We start from the raw sequence: 21,139 nt of genomic DNA, 5'->3' as shown, positions 1-21,139 counted from the left end.
ATGCCTGCAACACAAAAAAAAGTTGGGACAGCATATAAATTCCAAAATGATGAAAAAAAGGACAAGAAGATATCTTTTCACCGCTTACCTGGCCAGAATCATCTGACTATTTACAAGAAATGGATTCATGCCATCGGAAGACCTCAAAAAAGCCTGCGATGCCCTACTTATGCTCCGAACATTTTGAAACATCCTGTTTCAATGAATCAACGGAATTAAAAGCAAGATTAATGGGGGCTTCAGTGAGATAAACATCAAAGATGCTTTGCTACAAGCCTGAAGCTACTAGGATGATGGTGCTGGAGAATAACAGGAAACTCCCTATGTTGATACTCCTAAGTAAGAGGATGGTCTGTGCTTCCACAATGTTGAGAACCCTTCTGCATCATCAGCAAGTGTCTCAGGTTCACCTGTGTTTTGCCCCTTAACCTGTACGCTTCGCCTGAGTGGAGCAGCAAAGGGTGGTTAGCCTTCACCTGCAGAAGGGTTCCAACTGTGGGCTCTCTTTAACCACAGCCATCTTGAACTGGTCTCAGCTGCCAGGCCTATTTCCCTGATGGCTTTCTTCAAGTGTCTTGGCTCCAGGCCGAGCCTTTGCAAGAAGTAGTCCACCAATGTTGCTGGGAAACCTCGACAGCCTACTTCAATGGGAAAAGTGTTTGCATGCCATCCTTTGATAACAGCCTCGTCAATCAAATCCTGGTATTTTGCTTTTTTCTGTTGGTGTGAGATGGCTAGCCTGTCTTCCCAAGGTACGGTAAGTTCAGCTAGTATGATGGTCTTAGTGCTCCTGGATATCAGTACCATGTCAGGACGGAGTGAGGTCACTGCTACCTCTTGTGGAAAGATAAGTTTCCTTCTCAAGTCCACTTGCAACTCCCAGTCGGCCGCATGCTGTAAAATGGAAGGTGAGTTCATGGCTATCATCTTTGCCCTGGGAACCTGGTCACCTTGAAGGTGAAATTTGGTGACTACAGGAGGAGGTGCCTGGTTCTTGTTGGCTCTAACTTTCTGGAACTCCACCCATTTGGCAATTCCTGTTAGTACCTTGTCATGCCTCCACCTGTATCATCCTTCTCCCAGTGCTTTTGGACATCCTGTCAAGGTACGATTCAGTGTGCACAGTGTTGCACCACATAATGTGCATGATGAGCTTTCCTCCTTCCCCCAAATCTTTAAATTACTTGGGGTTGGCAAGAGATCAGCCACGGCACGCAATAAGAAGGTCAGCTTGCCTTGATCAGTGTTCCATAGCTCCTTCCAGGACAGCGGTCGATCAAGTGCTTGGTCCCACTGCATCCACTGACCCTGGGAGGCAAACCCCACCACTTTCACCTGCCAGTCTTTTTCTGCTGCCTCTCGGACCCTCTACACCAACAGCTCTCTCCTACCTTTAGCATTGGCCTTGCTCCACTGCCTTGTGTTGTAATTTCCAAGGCCCAAGCGACCCTGGCAAACGACGCCAATGATTTCTTGGTTGCACTGTACTGACTGCTCTTGCCTTGGTAGCTTTGAATTCTTCAACCACTGATGAAACTGGTAAGCGGAGCTTTGATGTCTTACTATACAGGTTCACAGAGCTGAAAGAAGGGGGAACACCCAGCCACTTTCGCAGAAACTTGCTCCACAGCTTCTCCATTATTTCCACTTGTGACATGGGGAAGTCATACAGTAGGAATGGCCACTGCAGTCTGGGTATGATGCCAAACTGAAAGCACCATCCCTTAAATCGACCAAGCTGTTGTTAATTGCCTTGAGCCAAGCAGAATAAAAAGAAAGAAAAGACGATGCCGTGCCAACAATATTTGCCCATCATTCAACTCCAAACATCCGCCGATGCAGTGTTGAGTGGCAACAGAGACAGACACAGTGGTGTTACAGTGTGATGTACTTCTTGTTTCCTGAGTTGTTTGCAATGAGTCTTTTTTCCGTAGGTGTTGGCGTTAATCACTAATCTTTTTTATCTTCTCTACTAATAATTTTCCAGTATCCTTTTCATTTTTGATTGTACTTTCACTTTACTTTTTCTGCATTTTACATTTTTTTTCAGAAGAACACAGAGACCGGAAGTTTTTTTCCTCCCACGACTTGTACTAGGACCACATACAGCTAGAAGTAAGTTTTCTGATTACACAGTGACTCTGGATGGCCTTTCTGTTTCTTCACGTGCAGCAGTAAAAGACCTCGGGGTGATTATTGACCCCAGTCTTTCGTTCGAAACTCACATTGATAACATTACCCGGATAGCTTTCTTTCATCTCAGAAATATTGCTAAGATAAGAAATTTAATGTCACTACATGATGCGGGAAAAACTAGTTCATGCTTTCGTTACCTCCAGTTTGGATTACTGTAATGCCTTACTGTCTGGATGTTCCAATAAGTGCATAAACAAGCTCCAGTTAGTTCAAAATGCACCAGCAAGAGTCCTTACTAGAACTAGAAAATATGACCACATCACCCCTGTCTTATCCACACTGCAGTGGCTCCCAATCAAATTTCGTATTGATTATAAAATACTACTATTGACCTTTAAAGCACTAAATGGTCTCGCACCACAGTACCTGAGTGAACTTCTGGTCCTCTGTGACCCGCCACGCCGACTCCCCTTTTAGTTATGCTGTCATAGTTAGTTGCCGGAGTCCCTGCTTGTACTCAGTGCAATATGTATACTGTTCCTACTTATTTAGGTGACATTGGGCATACCTAACAACTTGTGTTTTCTCTCTCTCTCTCTCTCTCTCTCTCTTTCCCCTCCCCCCCCCAAATCTGTCCCTCTGAGTTACATGTCGGTCCTGGGATTGAGATGCTGACCTCTTCTGCCCCTTGGACCTGCTTGATCCATCCTGGTGCCCTGTGTCTGGTTGGAGTCTTATCGCATCACTCCTGTGGAGGATGGCCCCATGAGGACAGTTGAAATTTACACCTGGAGGACGCTCTGGACTCTTACAGTAATGCTTTTATGGCTGAGGACTACAGTTGACTTGCTAACTTTAGGACTGCAGTTGTCATGAACAGTTTTGCACTCAAGTTTCCATCAATGAAGAGTTACAACATCAACGAAACTGACTTCATGTTAAAACTGTTAATGTTATAGTCATACTGTCTGTTGTTGCCCAAATGAGGATGGGTTCCCTTTTGAGTCTGGTTCCTCTCGAGGTTTCTTCCTCATGTCGTCTGAGGGAGTTTTTCCTTGCCACCGTCGCCGCAGGCTTGCTCATTGGGGATAGATTAGGGATAAAATTAGCTTATGTTTTAAGTCGTTCAAATTCTGTAAAGCTGCTTTGCGACAATGTTTATTGTTAAAAGCGCTATACAAATAAACTTGACTTGACTTGATTAGAGAGAAAAAATTAGCACCCTGGTATAACGATGACACTCACACTTTAAAATAGACCACTCAAAAATTGGAATGTAAATGAAATCAAACAAAATTGGTAGCATTCAAATTAGCTTGGAAGGAGAGCTTCTTGAAGTACAGAAAAGCTCTTAGTGCTGCAACATATCTCTCCTCCCTAATAGAAGATAACAAAAATAATCCTAGATTCCTATTTAATGCTGTAGCAAAATTAACCAGGAAAAAGACCACTACAGACACATGCACACCAGTAATATGTAGTAGCAACGACTTCATGAATTTTTTCAAGCAAGAGTCCCGGCCCCCATCATGCACACATTCTACAGAGGCACCATCGAGAACATCCTGACCAGCCGCATCACCGTGTGGTACGGCGCCTGCACCGTGTCCTGCTGCAAGACTCTACAGCGCATCGTGAGAGCAGCTGAGAGGATCATCGGTGTCTCTCTCCCTTCTCTTATAGATATTTATAACTCCCACCTCACCCGCAAAGCCATCAGGATCGCAGGTGACCCCACCCACCCATCTCACAGCCTCTTCAGCCTGCTGCCGTTGGGGAGGAGACTGCGGAGTCTCCAGGCCAAAACCAGCAGGCTCAAGAACAGTTTCTTTCACCAGGCGGTCAGGAGGCTCAACTCCCTCCCTGTTCTGCCCCTCCTCCCCCCTCTGCCCCCTGCCACAGATTCTGCTCGCACACCCCCCTGCCCCCCCTTCAGCATCTGACATGTCATCCTCACAGTTTCCCCCCAACACACACACACACACATCTCATCGTTCATTAACACACTGAACTCAGGGACCGCACATCTCACTTTACCTCGTTCATTAACGCACTGAACTCAGGGACCACACATCTCACTTTACCTCACTCATTTGCACTATTCCACACTACCTCACCTTAACAGCTGCTAGTTTGTTTATACTGCTTATTTCATGTTTCATGTTTACCTGCTATACCTCAAGTGCCCTTGACTGTTTGGTTATTTGTACCAATTTATATGTGTGTGTATATGAGTGTTTAGTCTAGTTCATATCTAGAGTGTTTATACTGTTTATATTGTCTGTTTGAGTGTTTAGTCTGTCTTGTTCTTATCTAGTGTTTATACTGTTTATTTATACTGTTTATATTGTTTGAGTGTTTAGTCTGTCTAGTTCCTATCTAGAGTGTTTATACTGTTTATTTATACTGTTTATATTGTTTGAGTGTTTAGTCTGTCTAGTTCCTATCTAGAGTGTTTATACTGTTTATATTGTTTGTTTTTTTCAATTATTCTATTTTTATTTATTGCATTGCCAGTTTGCACCGTGGGTCAGAGAGGACTGATATTTCATCTGTGCTGTATGTCGAGCATGTATAGCATATTTGACAATAAAGTTGACTTGAAAATATCCAACAAAAAATTCAAACTACTAATTTAAGGCCAGACAATTTAAGTGACAATTTAAGGAACCCTGTAGTTAACAATATAAGTGTATCAGATCAGCAATTAGAATGTTTTACTCCCCTTAGCAAAATCGAACTAATTTCATTAATCTCCGCATCAAAATCCTCAACTTGTTTACTAGATCCCTTACCTACATGACTCTTCAAACAGATAATACCAGAAGTAATTGACTCGCTTCTAAAAATAATAAATTATTCCCTTAGAATTGGCTATGTACCCAAATCCTTTAAACTCACAGTTATCAAACCTCTGATTAAAAATACCTGACCTTGACCCCATCAGCTGTCCAATTATTGGCCAATATCAAACCTCTCCTTTATCTCCAAGATCCTAGAAAAAGCTGTGGCACAGCAGTTATGCTTCTATTTACATAGGAATAACATCCATGAAATGTATCAGTCAGGATTTAGACCTCATCATAGCACAGAAACAGCACTGGTTAAAGTAGTAAATGACCTACTGTTGGCATCTGATCAGGGCTGTGTCTCGCTGCTTGTGTTGCTTGATCTTATTAGTGCAGCATTTGACACCATTGATCATTCCATTCTCCTGGATAGACTAGAAAATGTTGTGGGAGTTAAGGGAACGGCCCTCTCCTGGCTCAGCTCTTAATTAACTGATCGCTATCAGTATGTTGATTATAAATGGTGATTTTTCTAGACATACTGAAGTAAAGCTTGGTGTTCCACAAGGTTCTGTCTTTCTGCCTACTGCTTTTTTCTTTATATACGTTACCTCTGGGTGATATTATTCATAAGCATGGTATTAGTTTCTACTGTTATTCTGATGACACACAGTTGTATGTTTCTGCAAAACCAGATGAGAGACACCAGCTTAATAGAATTGAGGAATGTGTAAAGGACATTAGACACTGGATGCTTATTAATTTCCTTCTGCTAAATTCTGACAAGACAGACGTACTTGTACTAGGACCACATGCAGCTAGAAGTAGGTTTTCTGATTACACAGTAACTCTGGATGGCCTTTCTGTTTCTTCAGCAGCAGTAAAAGACTTCGGGGTGATCACTGATTCCAGTCTTTTATTTGACACTCATTTCGATAACATTACCTGGATAGCTTTCTTTCACCTCAGAAATATTTCTAAGATAAGAAATATAATGTCAGTACATGATGCAGAAAAACTAGTTCATGCTTTTGTTACCTCTAGGTTGGATTATTGTAATGCCTTACTGTCTGGATGTATGTGCATAAACTGGGATGTATGGATGCTGTCAGCCCCCCACTCACTTGCTCACTTGGGTTTGTTGACGGTGTAGTGGCTGGCTGCTTTATGTCCCAGGGTGCCCTCATGCCTGTGTTACCTTCTGGCTCTCCCCTTTTAGTTACATTGTCATAGTTAGCTTTGCTGGAGTCCCTGCTTGCACTCAGCGCAAAATGTATACTGTTCTTACTCATCAGGTGACATAGGGTATACTTAACAACCTGTGTTTTCTCTTCCCCCCTTCACTCTGTCTCTCCCTCTGAGTTACATGTCGATCCTGAGATCAAGATCCTGACCTCTTCTGCTCCTCGGACCTGCCTGATTCATCCTGATGCCCTACGTCTGGCTGGAGTCTAATCACATTGCTCCTATGGAGGACAGCCCCAAATGGACAGTCGAAAGTCGCATTTGGAAGATGGCTCAGGACATTTACAGTAATGCTTTTATGGCTGAGGACTAAGTTGATTTGCTAACTTTAGGACTGCAGTTGTCATGAACAGTTTTGCGCTCAAGTTTCCATCAATGAACAGTTTATAACTTCAACAAAACAGACTTCATGGTAAAACTATAATGAATTTCCTGGTTTCACAGTTATACTTTGTGACTATATAGGACACTGTTATAGAAGCAAGTTATTTATAATAACGTTGTCTGTTATCACCCAAATGAGGATGGGTTCCCTTTTGAGTCTAGTTCCTTTCAAGGTTTCTTCCTCATGTCATCTAAGGGAGTTTTTCCTTGCCACCGTCACCACAGGCTTGCTCATTGGGAATAAATTAGGGATAAAATTAGCTCATGTTTAAAGTCTTTAAATTTCTGTAAAGCTGCTTTGCGACAATGTCTATTGTTAAAAGCGCTATAAAAATAAACTTGACAACACCGGGAGATTAGTTTCAACTTTGTTCTACCATGGTTTTATGTAGTATAACAGGGACAGATCCAGCCCAAGAATCTGACAGATGCACATTTGCAGAAATATTTTCACTAATTTTAACAGATCACTATGGATTTTCACAGGGACGTAGAGCACGCTGAGCCCTTTCCGAAGAAGGCAGCCACGGCTCGCTACGACCGCAGCTCAGCCCGGTCTGTTGGTTGAGCATGGCTATAGCCCATGTAGCTGGCTAGCGGTAAAGTAAACAAACGCCCCATGACCGATGCCAAGTGGTGCACATACATTTCTGCATGTGCATCAGTCTGGATCCATCCCTGGTATATTATTGGTGTCTTACCTGGTGAATTGTAATTGGCATTCTGATGCATTGTAGGCTCTTCAGCATATACTGGAAGAAAATATGAGTAACAAAGAAAACACTGAGATGAAAGAACAATTACAGACGGATCAAGAGATGGAGTATTCGACTGAGCTTCAGGTACGGTCAACTACAGTTGTGTTCAAAATTATTCAACCCCCAATGCTGTAAAGGGTTTTAGGGAATTCAGTGTACATTTGTAATTGTGTTCATAATGACATCTTACAAGGACTTGTTAAAGAACCAAATGCAACTAAAATGACATCAATTGCTTTTGTAATAAAGTATTAAATGGCCTTTTTGTGATTTCTTCATTGACACAATTATTCAACCCCTTTAAGACTACCACTCTTAAGAACAGAGGTTCATTCAAGTGTTTTCAATCAGGTATTGAAAACACCTGTGGATGTCAATGAGCATCAATCAAGCATAATAAGCACCAATTAGGCAGATTTAAAAGGACTGTGATACTCAGCTCCTTCTAGACATTTACTGGTGTGTTGACAAACATGGTGAAGGCAAGAGAATGGTCCCAGAAGACAAGAGAAGAGGTTATTTCTCTTCACAAGAATGGCAATGGATATAAGAAGATTTCCAAAATGTTAAACATTCCAAGAGATACTATCGGAAGCATCATCTGTAAATTCAAGGCAAAGGGCACAGTGGAAACGCTACCTGGTTGTGGCAGAAAGAAGATCCTGACGGCGACTGCTGTGCGCTACCTGAAGCGCCAGGTGGATAAAAATCCCAGTGTGACTGGTGAGGAACTGAAAAAAGATCTGTCAGATGTGGGCATTGAGGTTTCAGCACAGACAATAAGGCGCACACTGCGTAATGACGGCCTCTATGCCAGAACTCCCAGGCGCACCCCCTTGCTGACTCCAAAGAATAAGAAAAGTCGACTGCAGTATGCCAAAAGTCATGTGGACAAGCCACAAAAGTTTTGGGAAAGTGTTCTGTGGACTGATGAAACTAAATTAGAACTGTTTGGGCCCATGGACCAGCGCTATGTTTGGAGGAGGAAGAACCAGGCCTATGAAGAAAAGAACACCTTGCCTACTGTGAAGCATGGCGGGGGGTCAATTATGCTTTGGGGCTGTTTTGCTTCTAATGGTACAGGGAAGCTTCATCGTGTGCAGGGTACCATGAATTCTCTTCAGTACCAGGAAATCTTGGAAGAAAATGTGATGGAGTCTGTCACAAACCTGCGGCTTGGGAGACGTTGAACCTTTCAGCAGGACAATGATCCTAAGCACACATCCAAGTCCACTAGAGCATGGTTGAAGATGAAGGGCTGGAACATTCTGGAGTGGCCATCGCAGTCACCAGACTTAAATCCGATTGAGATCCTCTGGTGGGACCTAAAGAAGGCAGTTGCAGCGCGCAAGCCTAAGAATGTGACTGAACTGGAGGCTTTTGCCCATGAAGAATGGGCTAAGATACCCGTTGGTCGCTGCAAGACACTTGTGTCAAGCTATGCTTCACGCTTGAAAGATGTTATAACTGGAAAAGGATGTTGTACTAAGTACTAAGAATGAATGTCACTTGGGGGTTGAATAAAACTGATAATGATGTGAGCACAGAAAAGACATTTGTGGTCATTTTATTATAAATGTTATGTTATATTTGTCTAATTTACAAGTGCCTCTTTGATTTAATTGTAAATAAGATGACTGAAATGATCAAAATTGGTCAAACTGGCCAAAACACTTAATTTCAGTGGGGGTTGAATAATTGTGAACACAACTGTATACTCCAGATAAGAAAATTACTCAGAACATTTTGCATGAAACTCACTCATTTGAAAGTTCCAAAGTTTTATTTCATGGTAGTTTCAGTTTCATTTTCATTTATGTGCTCAGAATGTGAATTGACCGGAAAGAGGGATATTGCTGTGCAAACAGATGAACCAGTCAGTGTTGAAATCCAGACAGAGACAGTTGTCTTCAAACACAAGATTATCCAGTGTTCTTTGTTGGGAGAAGAAAGCATCCCATTAGATGATTCTTTTGAACTCTACTCGCAAAACCATGATGTAAGCAGAGGATATAAACAGCCAGGTTGCTCCAAGCTTCCACTAAGACACATCATCGCATACGTCACTTCTGCAGGAGGCCCATCACATATTTTAATAAAAATTTATTTTTCTAGAACACTATTTGGTCTCTGAAAATGAATGTTTGACTGAGATCTACAAATACTTTTATTTCACATAAGTTTAAGAGTAAATCCACTGGCAGATCCCTTTAAAAACAGAATGAACTTCAGATGCATGCTGTGGTCAAAGACTGTTGTCCATTTTATGCAGACAAATCTGTTATTGTGAATATTTTATTTGTCTCCGTGTCCACACCAAACATGGTTTCATTTCTAACAATGTGTAACTTTAATTTCAGTGGGGGCTGCAAGTTTATCTGAATATTTCACACTGTGCAAGCTGTTTACAATTTTCCAAACTAAATACCATCGCAGGAGTGCTTTAGCAATCTCTAATTTCAGAACATATCAATATATTTCTAACCAGAGAATAAAAAACATTTAAAATTTATTAGAATTTTAAAATCATACTTTTTAAAATCAACAATCAATAAGGAAATTAGGGAATAAATACATTTATTTAGTCTATAAGGAATAGCTTAAAATCATGATATTGAGCAGTGTAATATTAGCAGATAAGTTTTTACTGTTGCCATCTCTATTACAAATCAGTCATAATAAATGTTTCCTTACACTTTAGCCACTTACAATAAGCTGACTGATGTGGGTGGGTAGAGTGTACAAGATCAGGAAAAGGAACAGTGCCAGAATTGCCAGAATAACCAAAGCAATGATATATTTCTTGTATTTCTTCCAGATAAAGAATACAAATGTCTTCATTGGGTTCACAAACCAGTTAAAAGATGTCTTGGGGCGACTGTAAGAGACAAAGTGAGAAGAATTATAGATAATTTCACACAAATAGAACTCTATTATTCCAAAGTTACCAGATTGCTAAGCTGGTTGAAGTCAAATGAATCAGTTTGAATTTATCAGAACATTCTTGAAACTTTCCAATGATCACACAAGCTGTTCACAACATCACTGTGAGTGAGTGTTTTAGTTATTCTTGTGTGGCTTCAGTTTTGGTTCAGTGTATAAAATAGATATGATACAGAAAACTGAATATCACAGTAGCTGTATGAATGTATAGATAGGCACTTGTACTAATCTCTTACTTTGGCTTATCTAGTGGCTCTGGTTCCTTGCGTGCTTTGCCCACAGGGTTCTTCTCAGCTTCTTCAGCAGTGACTAAGTGGAATTCAGCCTCAACTTTGCCCTTAAAAGCAGACAGTGTGAATAGTAGTTCCTAAAAGAGAGCCTTTACCACAGTCATCAGATTGTTTTACAATCCATGAAACCAATATTCTTGACAATAATTATCATCATTATCATAACAGCAGAAAAATAAAGTGATCTTTGCACATTTAATACCATTAAGAGGAAGGTGTTCCCACTGCTGTCCACAAACTGTATATCTTCTGGCTTCATCTTGCTGCGTTTGCTCCTTTTCTTTTTCTTTTTCTTCTTATTCTTCTTCTCTAGTTCAGCTTCTCTCTCCTCCCTCTCTATGTCCTCTTGACTCTTCAGTTTGATGAGGGGCCACCAGCCTTTCATCCTCTTGCTGCGAAAGATGGAGAACCGTGGGCTGGCCTTGTCCTTAGCCATCTTCACGGTACAGTGCTCGGAGGATTTAGCTGCACGGACCATGTCGCTCAGTCGCAGTTCAATGGAACCTTATGAAAATAATAATTTAAAAAAAGATTCTGAGCTGACATTTATTGCAATAAAATGAAGGAAAGTAATAAATTAGATGCTTTGACATCCAAAAGTACTGGAACAGCAAGGACTATTCTTTTGTTTTTGACATAAACTGAAGGCATTTTGTTTCAAAAGACGAACTTGAGATGATAAAACAGAATTTCTGCTTTCATGTCCATATATTTACATCTAACTGTGTTAATTTAGAACATTGCACCTTTTGTGCCAAACCACTAAGTGAATGAAAGTATTGGAACAGACTTAATGTCAATTAAAGTGAATAACACTTTGGTTGCATATTCCTTGCCTGCAATAACTGCATCAAGCCAGTGACCCACTGACATCTCCAAACTGTTGCATTCTTCTTTTCCAGGCTTGTACTGTGAAATGCATGCTCAGTTGGGTTAAGGTCTGGTGACTGATTTGGTCAATCTAAAGCCTTTCACTTTTCCCCCCCGATGAAGTACTTTGTTGTGTTGGTGTATATTTTGGGTCATTGTTTTACTGTATGATGAAGTTCCTTCCAATTAGATTGGATGCATTTCTCTGTAAATTGGCAGACAGAATGCTTCTGTAGATTTCTAAATTCATTCTGCTGTTGCCATCATGAATTACATTGTCAGTAAAGATAGATTAGTTAACCTGTTCCTGACCCATTCCTGGCCTAGTGGTTAGCATGTCCCCCTCTCAACTGGGAGAACGCGAGTTCTATTCGCAGTTGGGTCATACCAAAGACCATTAACAAAATGGTACCTACTGTCATCTGGCAATGCACGCCTCAATACAGATGTGAGTAGGGAGTTAAACTCTCGTGGTGACCAGAAGACTGGCCCCCACTGTAACCCCAGCTATGTAATAGGCGAGAAGCCAAGGGCTACTGAAACGGAGATTGGTGCCGCCCAATGCACCTCAGGGGCCTGGTTAGGACTGGGACAAGAGACTGCCTGGGAAGATCAGGTCCTGGCATGGGAAGGGACTTTGAACTTTTGAGTTAATCCGTTCCAGAAGCAGCCATGCAAGCCCACGCCATGATACTACCTTCACAGTGCTTGACAAATGAGCTTGTATGTTTTGGATCATGAGCAGATCCCCCCTTTTTTTTCTTTGGCCTTTGCATCACTTTGGTAAAGGTTAATCTTGGTTCCAAAACTTTTGTGGCTCATCTCTGTATTTCATTGTGGAATTCCAAACTGGCGGGGCGGCACGGTGGTGTATTGGTTAGCACTGTCGCCTCACAGCAAGAAGGTCCGGGTTCGAGCCCCGTGGCCGGCGAGGGCCTTTCTGTGTGGAGTTTGCATGTTCTCCCCATGTCCGCGTGGGTTTCCTCCGGGTGCTCCGGTTTCCCCCACAGTCCAAAGACATGCAGATTAGGTTAACTGGTGACTCTAAATTGACCGTAGGTGTGAATGTGAGTGTGAATGGTTGTCTGTGTCTATGTGTCAGCCCTGTGATGACCTGGCGACTTGTCCAGGGTGTACCCCGCCTTTTGCCCGTAGTCAGCTGGGATAGGCTCCAGCTTGCCTGCGACCCTGTAGAACAGGATAAAGCGGCTACAGATAATGAGATGAGATGAGATTCCAAACTGGCCTTCTGATTCTTACTTTTGATGAGTAGTTTGCATCTTGTGCTATAGCCTCTATATTTCTGCTCTTAAAGTCAGCTTTGAATAGTGGATTGTGATACCTTCACCCCTCCCATGTAGAGGTCATTGGAGATATCACTGTTAGTTTTAGGTTTTTCTTCACAGCTCTCACAATGTTTGTCATCAACTGCTGTAGTTTTTGTTGGATGATCTGTTCAATATCTGGTTGTTAGTACATGAGTGGTTCATTTCTTTTTCAGGGCATTCCACATATTTGTATTGGTTACATCCCATGGTCCTGGTCAATTTTCCCTCATTTCTCAGCTTTAAAATAGCTTGCTTTGTCCCCATAGACAGCTCTCTAGTCTTCATGTTGTTTTATCCTTTTTAACAACAAATGCAGTCTTCACATGGGAACCCAGGGCTCAAACCAAGAGTAGATATTCAGAACTATTAATTGTTCATACAGTCAAGCTAATAGGGCATACCTGGGTAACAAGAAGCACCTACGGTATCAGTCACATGTTCCAATATTTTTGATCACTTGAAAATGGATGGGTTTTAAACAAATGGTACCATGTTCTAAATTGTTTAACACATCTAGATGTAAATATTAGACAATGAAATCTTCTCATATTCATCTTTTGATCGCAAACCAGAATTTCTTCAGTGTAAAACAAAAGAATTGGCCTTGCCCTTCTAATACATTTGGAGGGGACTATATCAAGCAATGCTAAGACTAGCTTTGATGGTGTTATACAATGAGTTGTTCTTGGACCTGGACTCATGGGCCATGTTTTCAGTTAAACCTACTACGTGAATTTTTACTGACTGTAGCCCACCTGATCTGTGTCTAATTTGTTAATCTGTACCCATTCATTAACATGAGAGGGCCACTACAGGACCACCACTGACTAGATATCACTTGGATGGTGGTTCCTTCAGAGTATAGCAATGACATGGACTGACATGGTAGTGTGTTATAATAATATCTATTTAGAATTGGTCCTAGATTTCTACAGAGTGCACCTATAATGTAGGCAATAAGCTAAAACAAAAACAAACTAGAAGGGCACTTGGTAGAGTGCATACCTCCACCAAGCCACATATTCGGATTTGCATCAAAATCTAATCAATTGTTCCTTGGCCCATTGCAAGCTTTTCCTCAACATTTCCTCAAAATCCATTCACTACTTTTTGAGTTACATTAGGAACAGGCAAACAAACAAACAAACAAACAAACAAACAAACAAACAGAGGTGAAAACATAACTTCTTCCAACAAAGTTGGCAGAGGTAAAAACTAGTGACTCAGTGTATTATCACACATTGTATAAACACAATCATTTTAGATTTTAATCAAATAAGTGTCTGTTTACTCAGAAACCTTTTCATATCAATGGATGCAACAAAGTTTTCATTTATCAAGCTGCTCAGCAGTGATGTCCATATCAGCAAATGTTTACTACTGGATCAATGTCTGACAAAGCTATAGAGAGGAAAGAAAGTGACACCTTTCTAAATATTCCTGCTTCATGTCTGTACACACAGCTTACCCAAGAAGTCATTGGAACCAATGCGGTCATAGTCCCAGACCTGGAGCACCAGCACAGCAGGCTGCCGAAACTCTGACTCTTCTAGAGAAAAGATGGACTCTTTCTTTTTATATGTGATCTCTTTCTCTGTGGGTAAGTAGTCAAAGCAGAAGATGAAGCGCCAGTTGAAATTGCCTTCTCCTGTCAGTGAATTAAAATGCACATCTGTCTCTTGCTTTTCATTCTCCAGTCCCTTAATCCAGCTGGAGGATACGCACACACACACACACACACACACACACACACACACACACACACACACACACACACACACACACACACACACACAAATTTGGCAGTTAGCCATGAAGGTCAGACATTGCTGTAATTGTACAAGCCTATAAAAATCAACAAAGAACCTATCAAACCATTAAAAGATTACATTGTGAAATATTAAATCAAATAAACTGTGTGATTGTGTTATGCATATGTGTTCTGACTGACCCTTTAACATAAATGTCACTTGAAGGCTCTCCTGTAAAGGGGTTAACATCATCCAGGACAACATCATCAGTATTCCAAATAATGACCCGGAGCTCATAGCTGGAAAGAAAAGAAGAGAAAGACAATGGAAATAGGAGACAGGGAAGAAAAGAAACATGTTTTACTCCATCCAAGCTCAGAATATAGGATGCACTCTTTTGAGTAATATATAATGTTCTATAAGTTCATATTCTTCATACTACATGTATTTATTGTTATTTCTTATTTGATAGACTCTAAACATACTGTAAGATCATATCCAGAACTTCAGCAACAGATACTAATCACAGCTCTTTATTTAATACAGTTATTCTAACTTGAGTAGTACCTTATGGGGAGTCTGGGTTTGATGTTGATGGGTGGAGGAGCAGGTACATCCACAGGAAACATGTCAATCCACATATGAACATAGCCCTGCCATAAACATAAAGACTTGTTTAAGTGTGCTTATTCTCAAACTACACAACATCTGGAAAAGACACAATTCTCAAAAGACCTTTTGTACTGAAAGAATACAGGGTGTTTCAAAAAAATGTACATTATTTGAGATGTAAATATCCCAGAAACTACACAGTCTAGGCAAATTAAACTGAACAGGCTTAATGTTGAGCAATATAAGATTTATTCCTCAAAATTTGAATAAGAAATTCAAAGGTATGTGGATTCCATGAACGATTTCACAAATTTTCAATATGCGTGTCACCTGAGACACAGACACACACAGACAGACAGCCTCCTCTTTGAACTTTTTGTGCCGTGTCCAAATCTGCATTGCAGTTGGTGCATTTTTAGAGAATTCTCTCATAAATGCACGTGGCACAGTCTTGTTCAACTGTGTTCAAGCGTACTCGAACACAAAACACCTTTTCTTTTCCAGTGAATGGCATTTCTATACTTAAAAAGATAAAAACAAAAACATTAAACATAAAATTTTGACCTGTTTGCACACATGCTGTTAAAATTTGAGGTCAATTTAATGAGAATTGGTAAAGTTATTAGATTGTGAAATGATATAAAAAATTTTTGAAACACCCTGTACATCTATTTCTGACTTTTATATAAACATAGTTCATCTTTTATAACCTAAAGTTTAACCAACCTGGGGCAGGCCTGGTTTGTCTGGGTTGAGTAGTGATCGGACCTCCACATGCTCAGGCACCAGAGGACATGCTCCCACACAAAACTCTCTCATCTCTGCCCAACGGTGAAGAACACTCAGGGCCCTGTGCTGGTCCATCTCCTCATAGTCCTCCTCTGTCTTCTTATTCTTCTTCAGCAGCTCTGAGAGAAGTGAATTGTTTTTTAAACTCAACAACTATCTTGCCACAGCTACTATGATTAATAACTAATATAACAACCAGTGTGTTAGCATATATTAAACAATGTAAATATGAGAGTTATGATTCAGTTCATGCATGTATTACTCTTTATTGAACATTAAGCTATATGTTAATCCACAGACCTTCTGGAAAATCCTCATTGGGGATTTTGAATATTTTGTTGAGAACTTTGACTGCTGACTCTCTGTATTCCGGGGAGGGGATCCCATTCTTGCGGCAGAGTTCAGCCAAGAGGGTGCACGGTTTCTTGGCATCTCGCCACTGATTATAGCCATCCCTACCATCACAAGACATGTACTTCTACAGCTTAGTCTGATTTAGGTTATATTTAGCACCAACACATCAAATCAAATATACTCGACAGCATCACCAGCAGAACCATTCATTCTTAATGTGAGACATTCTACTGTATTTATTCTATTTCTAAATATACACATACAATATAAAATAAAGTTCCAGAGTCTCATAAATAATTTAAGGGTAAAGTTGATCATTTTCGTTTTGGCCAGATGCCAGTGAAAAGTGGTGATCATGATGATGATGATATTGACCACAGATGCCATCACTCACTTGTCATAATGCAGTGAGATACCACATGTAGCTCGGTGGTGGCTGTAGAAACGATTCTCCAGGTCAATGTGTGTTTCTCCAATCATATCATCAGATCCCACCAAGTCATGATCAAACACAGTCAGTATAAGCTCCGTCTCCAGAGGAAAGGACACAGTCAGCTCAAACACTCTACAGAAAAAGCAGGGATCGCAAGCTGTCAAACAAACACCCTACACACACAAAATAGACGGTGGACTGGTCACTTTTAGAAATGACTGTTTCCGTATAACCACCTTAAGAGTTCCTCAGTTTGTCCCATTGGGGACCTTTAAAGGCTCACTGTAGAACCTTACAACAGAAGGTTCCAAGCATAACTACAGTGGCATGCAAAAGTTTGGGCACCCTTACTGAAAATGTCTGTTACTGTGAATAGTTAAGTGAGCAGAAGATGAACTGATCACCAAAAGGCAGAAAGGTAAAGACGACACATTTCTTTTCAGCGTTTTCTGCAAGATGTGTGTATTATTTTTGTTTTGTACAATTGGAGAGTGAAAAAAGAAAAGGAACACCATGCGAAAGTTTGGGCACCCCAATACATTTGAGTTCTCAGGTAACTTTTACCAAGGTTCCAGACCTTAATTAGCTTATTGAGCTGTGGCTTGTTCAAATTCTTCATTAGGAAAGGTCAGATGATGCAGATTTCAAAGCTGTATAAATTCTGACTCCTCAAACTTGTCCCTAAAATCAACAGCCATGGGCTCCTCTAAGCAACTCCCTCGCATTCTGAATAATAAAATAATTGATGCTCACAAAGCAGGAGAAGGCTACAAGAACGTAGCAAAGTGTTTTCAGGTAGCTGTTTCCTCAGATTGTAATGTTATTAAGAAATGGCAGTTAACAGAAACAGTGGAGATCAAAGTGAGGTCTGGAAGATGAAGAAAACTTTCTGAAAGAACTGCTCGTGGGATTGCTAGAAAGGCAAATAAAAACCCCTGTTTGACTGCAAAAGACCTTCAGAAAGATTTAGCAGACCCTGGAGTGGTGGTGCACTGTTCTACTATGCAGCGACACCTGAACAAATATGACCTTCATAGGAGAGTCATCAGAAGAAACCCTTTCCGGCATCCTAGCCACAAAATTCAGCATCTGAAGTTTGCAAATGAACCTCTAAGCAAACCTGATGCATTTTGGAAACAAGTCCTGTGGACTGATGAAATCAAAATAGAACTTTTTGGCCACAATGTGCAAAGGTATGTTTGGAGAAAAAAAGGGTGCCAAATTCCAGGAAAAGAACACCTCTCCAACTCTGAAGCATGGGTGTGGATCGATCATGCTTTGGGGTTGTGTTGCAGCCAGTGGCACAGGGCACATTTCATTGGTTGAGGGAAGCATGGATTTGAATAAATACCAGCAAATTCTGGAAGCAAACATCACACCATCTATAAAAAAGTTGAAGTTAAAAAGAGGATGGGTCCTACAATAAGACGATGATTCAAAACACACCTCAAAATCTACAATGGAATACCTCAAGAGGCACAAGCTGAAGGTTTTGCCCTGGCCCTCACAGTCCCCTGACCTAAACATCATTGAAAATCTGTGGATAGATCTCAAAAGGGCAGTGCATGCAAGACAGCCCAAGAAACTTGTAGAACTGGAAGCCTTTTGCAAGGACGAATGTGTGAAAATCCCCCAGGTAAGAACTGAAAGATTATTAGCTGGCTACAAAAAGTGTTTACAAGCTGTGATACTTGCCAAAGGGGTTGTTACTAGGTACTAACCATGCAGGGTGCCCAAACTTTTGCTTCGGGCCCTTTTCCTTTTTTGTCATTTAGAAAATGTAAAAGATGAAAATAAAAAATTGTTTTTGCTTAAAATATTAAGGGAATGAGTCATCTTTAAGTTTATGCCTTTTGGAGATCATTTCATCTTCAACTTGCTTAACTGTTCACAGTAACAGCAATTTTGACCAGGGGTGCCCAAACTTTTGCATACCACTGTACTTCAGGAAGTCAAGAACCCTTTAACTATTCAAGAAACCTTGAGGAACTTAAACACACACACACACACACACACTGTAAAGTCAAACATAAGCTTCATGTGGTGTTGGGGTTACTCATAGGAAAACGTGCGTGGAAAAAAATAAATAAATAAAAATAGAAAAAATGAGTGGCATTTGAGTGGTGTAAAGCGCGAGTCAGCGCGTTGATAATTGGAGCGGAGCAAGTCGGCTGATCAGCGTCAGCTGGCCGCACTTTGGCCTAGTTGAGTGGGCGGAAAAAGGGAGCGTAGGTGTTTTTAATTACCTTGGTGCATTCAGTTTGGAGAAGCGTTGGTGAGGGCTACACACGCAGAAACATGCTCGCTCTGAAAATTGGAAACTTGTGCTAACTGAATTCTGGAACGGCAGCCGGTAAGCGCTTGTTTATTGTATTTCTCGGGTTTGGTAACTTGTGCTTTCTGGAACATTGGAGAGGCAGCCGGTAAGCGTTTGTTTATTGTATTCCTTGGGTTTGGTAACTTGCGCTCAAATCACGTCCAGTGGATTTGATGTCTGCTTCGGCACTCTTGTTGGCTGTAATGTCTAGCATTTGTTGTTGCTGTAATGTTAATATCATGGGCACGAGGTGCATTTTCTTGAACTGACCGTTGGATGGTTGTATTTAGAGTAATTGGTGTCATTGCGGAGGCTCGCGTTACTTATTAAATGTGAGCGTCTGGTATTTGTAGTGGGGTGGCTTATGGTAGTAATTCTACAGCTTTTGGTTAATTTTAAATGTGCATTTTTGTATACATATAGTTTATTTTTCTATAGTAGTTAGAATTAATTTATAGGTTCTGGTCTGTAATTTAGGGTGGCACGGTGGTGTAGTGGTTGGTGCTGTCGCCTCACAGCAAGAAGGTCCTGGGTTCGAGCCCCGGGGCCGGCGAGGGCCTTTCTGTGTGGAGTTTGCATGTTCTCCCCGTGTCCACGTGGGTTTCCTCCGGGTGCTCCGGTTTCCCCCACAGTCCAAAGACATGCAGGTTAGGTTAACTGGTGACTCTAAATTGACCGTAGGTGTGAATGTGAGTGTGAATGGTTGTCTGTGTCTATGTGTCAGCCCTGTGATGACCTGGCGACTTGTCCAGGGTGTACCCCGCCTTTCGCCCGTAGTCAGCTGGGATAGGCTCCAGCTTGCCTGCAACCCTGTAGAAGGATAAAGTGGCTAGAGATAATGAGATGAGATGAGGTCTGTAATTTAACAAATTGTATAGTTTATTTTTGATAAATACTTATTGTCATGTTTGCATATTGCAGTCTCTGCATGGACATATTTACACAGTAAGAGATTGCATTTTTGCACAGAATTATTGTACATTTAACTAACACCCGCTGTTTCCATTTTTTTCATTTGTTTACCCTTAGGTTTTTCACCTAAGGGTGGTCCGCTGGAAATGAGTTGTTTCTTGTATTAAAGCATCGTTTGAACTATGAACTTTTAAATAAAAAGGAAAAAAAAGGAAAATTCAAATGGAAACTACTGTTGTTGCGTCATCTCCTTGAGTGAAGTCCAGTGCCTTAAATCTCCACCAGAGTTCACACCCTTTTCAAGTTGGGGAAAAGTGCACAAACCAACTAACCAAACAAATAAATCAACCAAACAAATAAACCAAACCAACAAGCAGGCAAAACTTGACAGTGAAAAACTGGGAGTCCAGGAACTGGAACCGGAAAGGAACCCATCCAGCCAACGAAGCAGAGCAGAGCCCTGATGACCAAGACCTGGCCATTAAGGATATTGAGCCAGGTGCTGGAGGGAGAATCAGGAGCCTGACTGCTGTTGCCTGGAAAAAGGAGAAGGAAAAAGAAAAAGACAGAGAGGAGAGATCATTCACCTTGCTGTCCACACCCAACCTGCAGGGGGAGACATGTCGAAGACCGTGGAGGAGTTGAAGAGGGATCGGGCTGTGGCAAAAAGGGCATTCACCCGAGCAGCGAACTCCTTGCAGAGGACGTTCAAAGACAAGTCAGCGGAGGAGCTGGAAGGTTTATTCAATACCCTCTCAAAAGCAGCAGAAAAGGTTTGGGAAGCCAACGATGATCTGGAGGCCAAGCTCCTTGAAGATAAAGAGGAAGAGGGTGATGCGATCTTGGATGAGTGTCAAAAGGTTGACCTATCAAGGACCGCTGCTGAATGTGAGGATAAAATGAACGAGATCAAAAGTCTGCTCCAAGAGATGCTGTGGTCGAATGCTGTAGAGGTGCTTAGTGCACTCCAGATGGCAGAGATCGAAGGAAAACGTACAGCTTCAGTAGACCCCAACAGCAATCTAGAGGGCTACCAGTTCCTGCTTGCACACCTCCGAGACCTCACCGCAGCAGCAAAGGTCTCCTTTGAGCGGTGGAAGAGATGGGCCCCAGCTGGACGGAGTCATGAAATCCAGGACCGGCTGAGAGAGCTAAACCAGCAAATCCCTATGCTCACGTCCAGAAAAGCAGACTTCATTTACCAGAGACTGAAACAAGAGCAGCATCA

At 41.4% G+C, this 21,139-nt stretch overlaps 1 protein-coding gene across 1 annotated transcript in view; it reads right to left on the bottom strand.

Moving 5' to 3' along the window:
• Positions 1-9,589: 9,589 nt before the first annotated feature.
• fer1l4 (fer-1 like family member 4) overlaps positions 9,590-21,139 on the bottom strand; it is an 87,130-nt gene continuing 75,580 nt past the window's right edge. Inside the window, exons 36-44 of the mRNA XM_060910489.1 lie at positions 16,644-16,814; positions 16,196-16,350; positions 15,833-16,014; positions 15,062-15,147; positions 14,695-14,793; positions 14,212-14,453; positions 10,748-11,049; positions 10,492-10,592; positions 9,590-10,190 (exon numbers count right to left, since the gene is read on the bottom strand). Coding sequence (XP_060766472.1) covers positions 10,010-10,190; positions 10,492-10,592; positions 10,748-11,049; positions 14,212-14,453; positions 14,695-14,793; positions 15,062-15,147; positions 15,833-16,014; positions 16,196-16,350; positions 16,644-16,814 — 1,519 coding nt within the window. The 3' untranslated portion in view covers positions 9,590-10,009. The remainder of the gene's footprint in view (positions 10,191-10,491; positions 10,593-10,747; positions 11,050-14,211; positions 14,454-14,694; positions 14,794-15,061; positions 15,148-15,832; positions 16,015-16,195; positions 16,351-16,643; positions 16,815-21,139) is intronic.

The sequence above is a fragment of the Neoarius graeffei genome, chromosome 26 (genome assembly GCF_027579695.1).
Source record: "Neoarius graeffei isolate fNeoGra1 chromosome 26, fNeoGra1.pri, whole genome shotgun sequence".
Classification (NCBI taxonomy): domain Eukaryota; kingdom Metazoa; phylum Chordata; class Actinopteri; order Siluriformes; family Ariidae; genus Neoarius; species Neoarius graeffei.
Note: the sequence above shows the minus strand (reverse complement) of the source record. Positions and strands in the feature narration are given on the sequence as shown.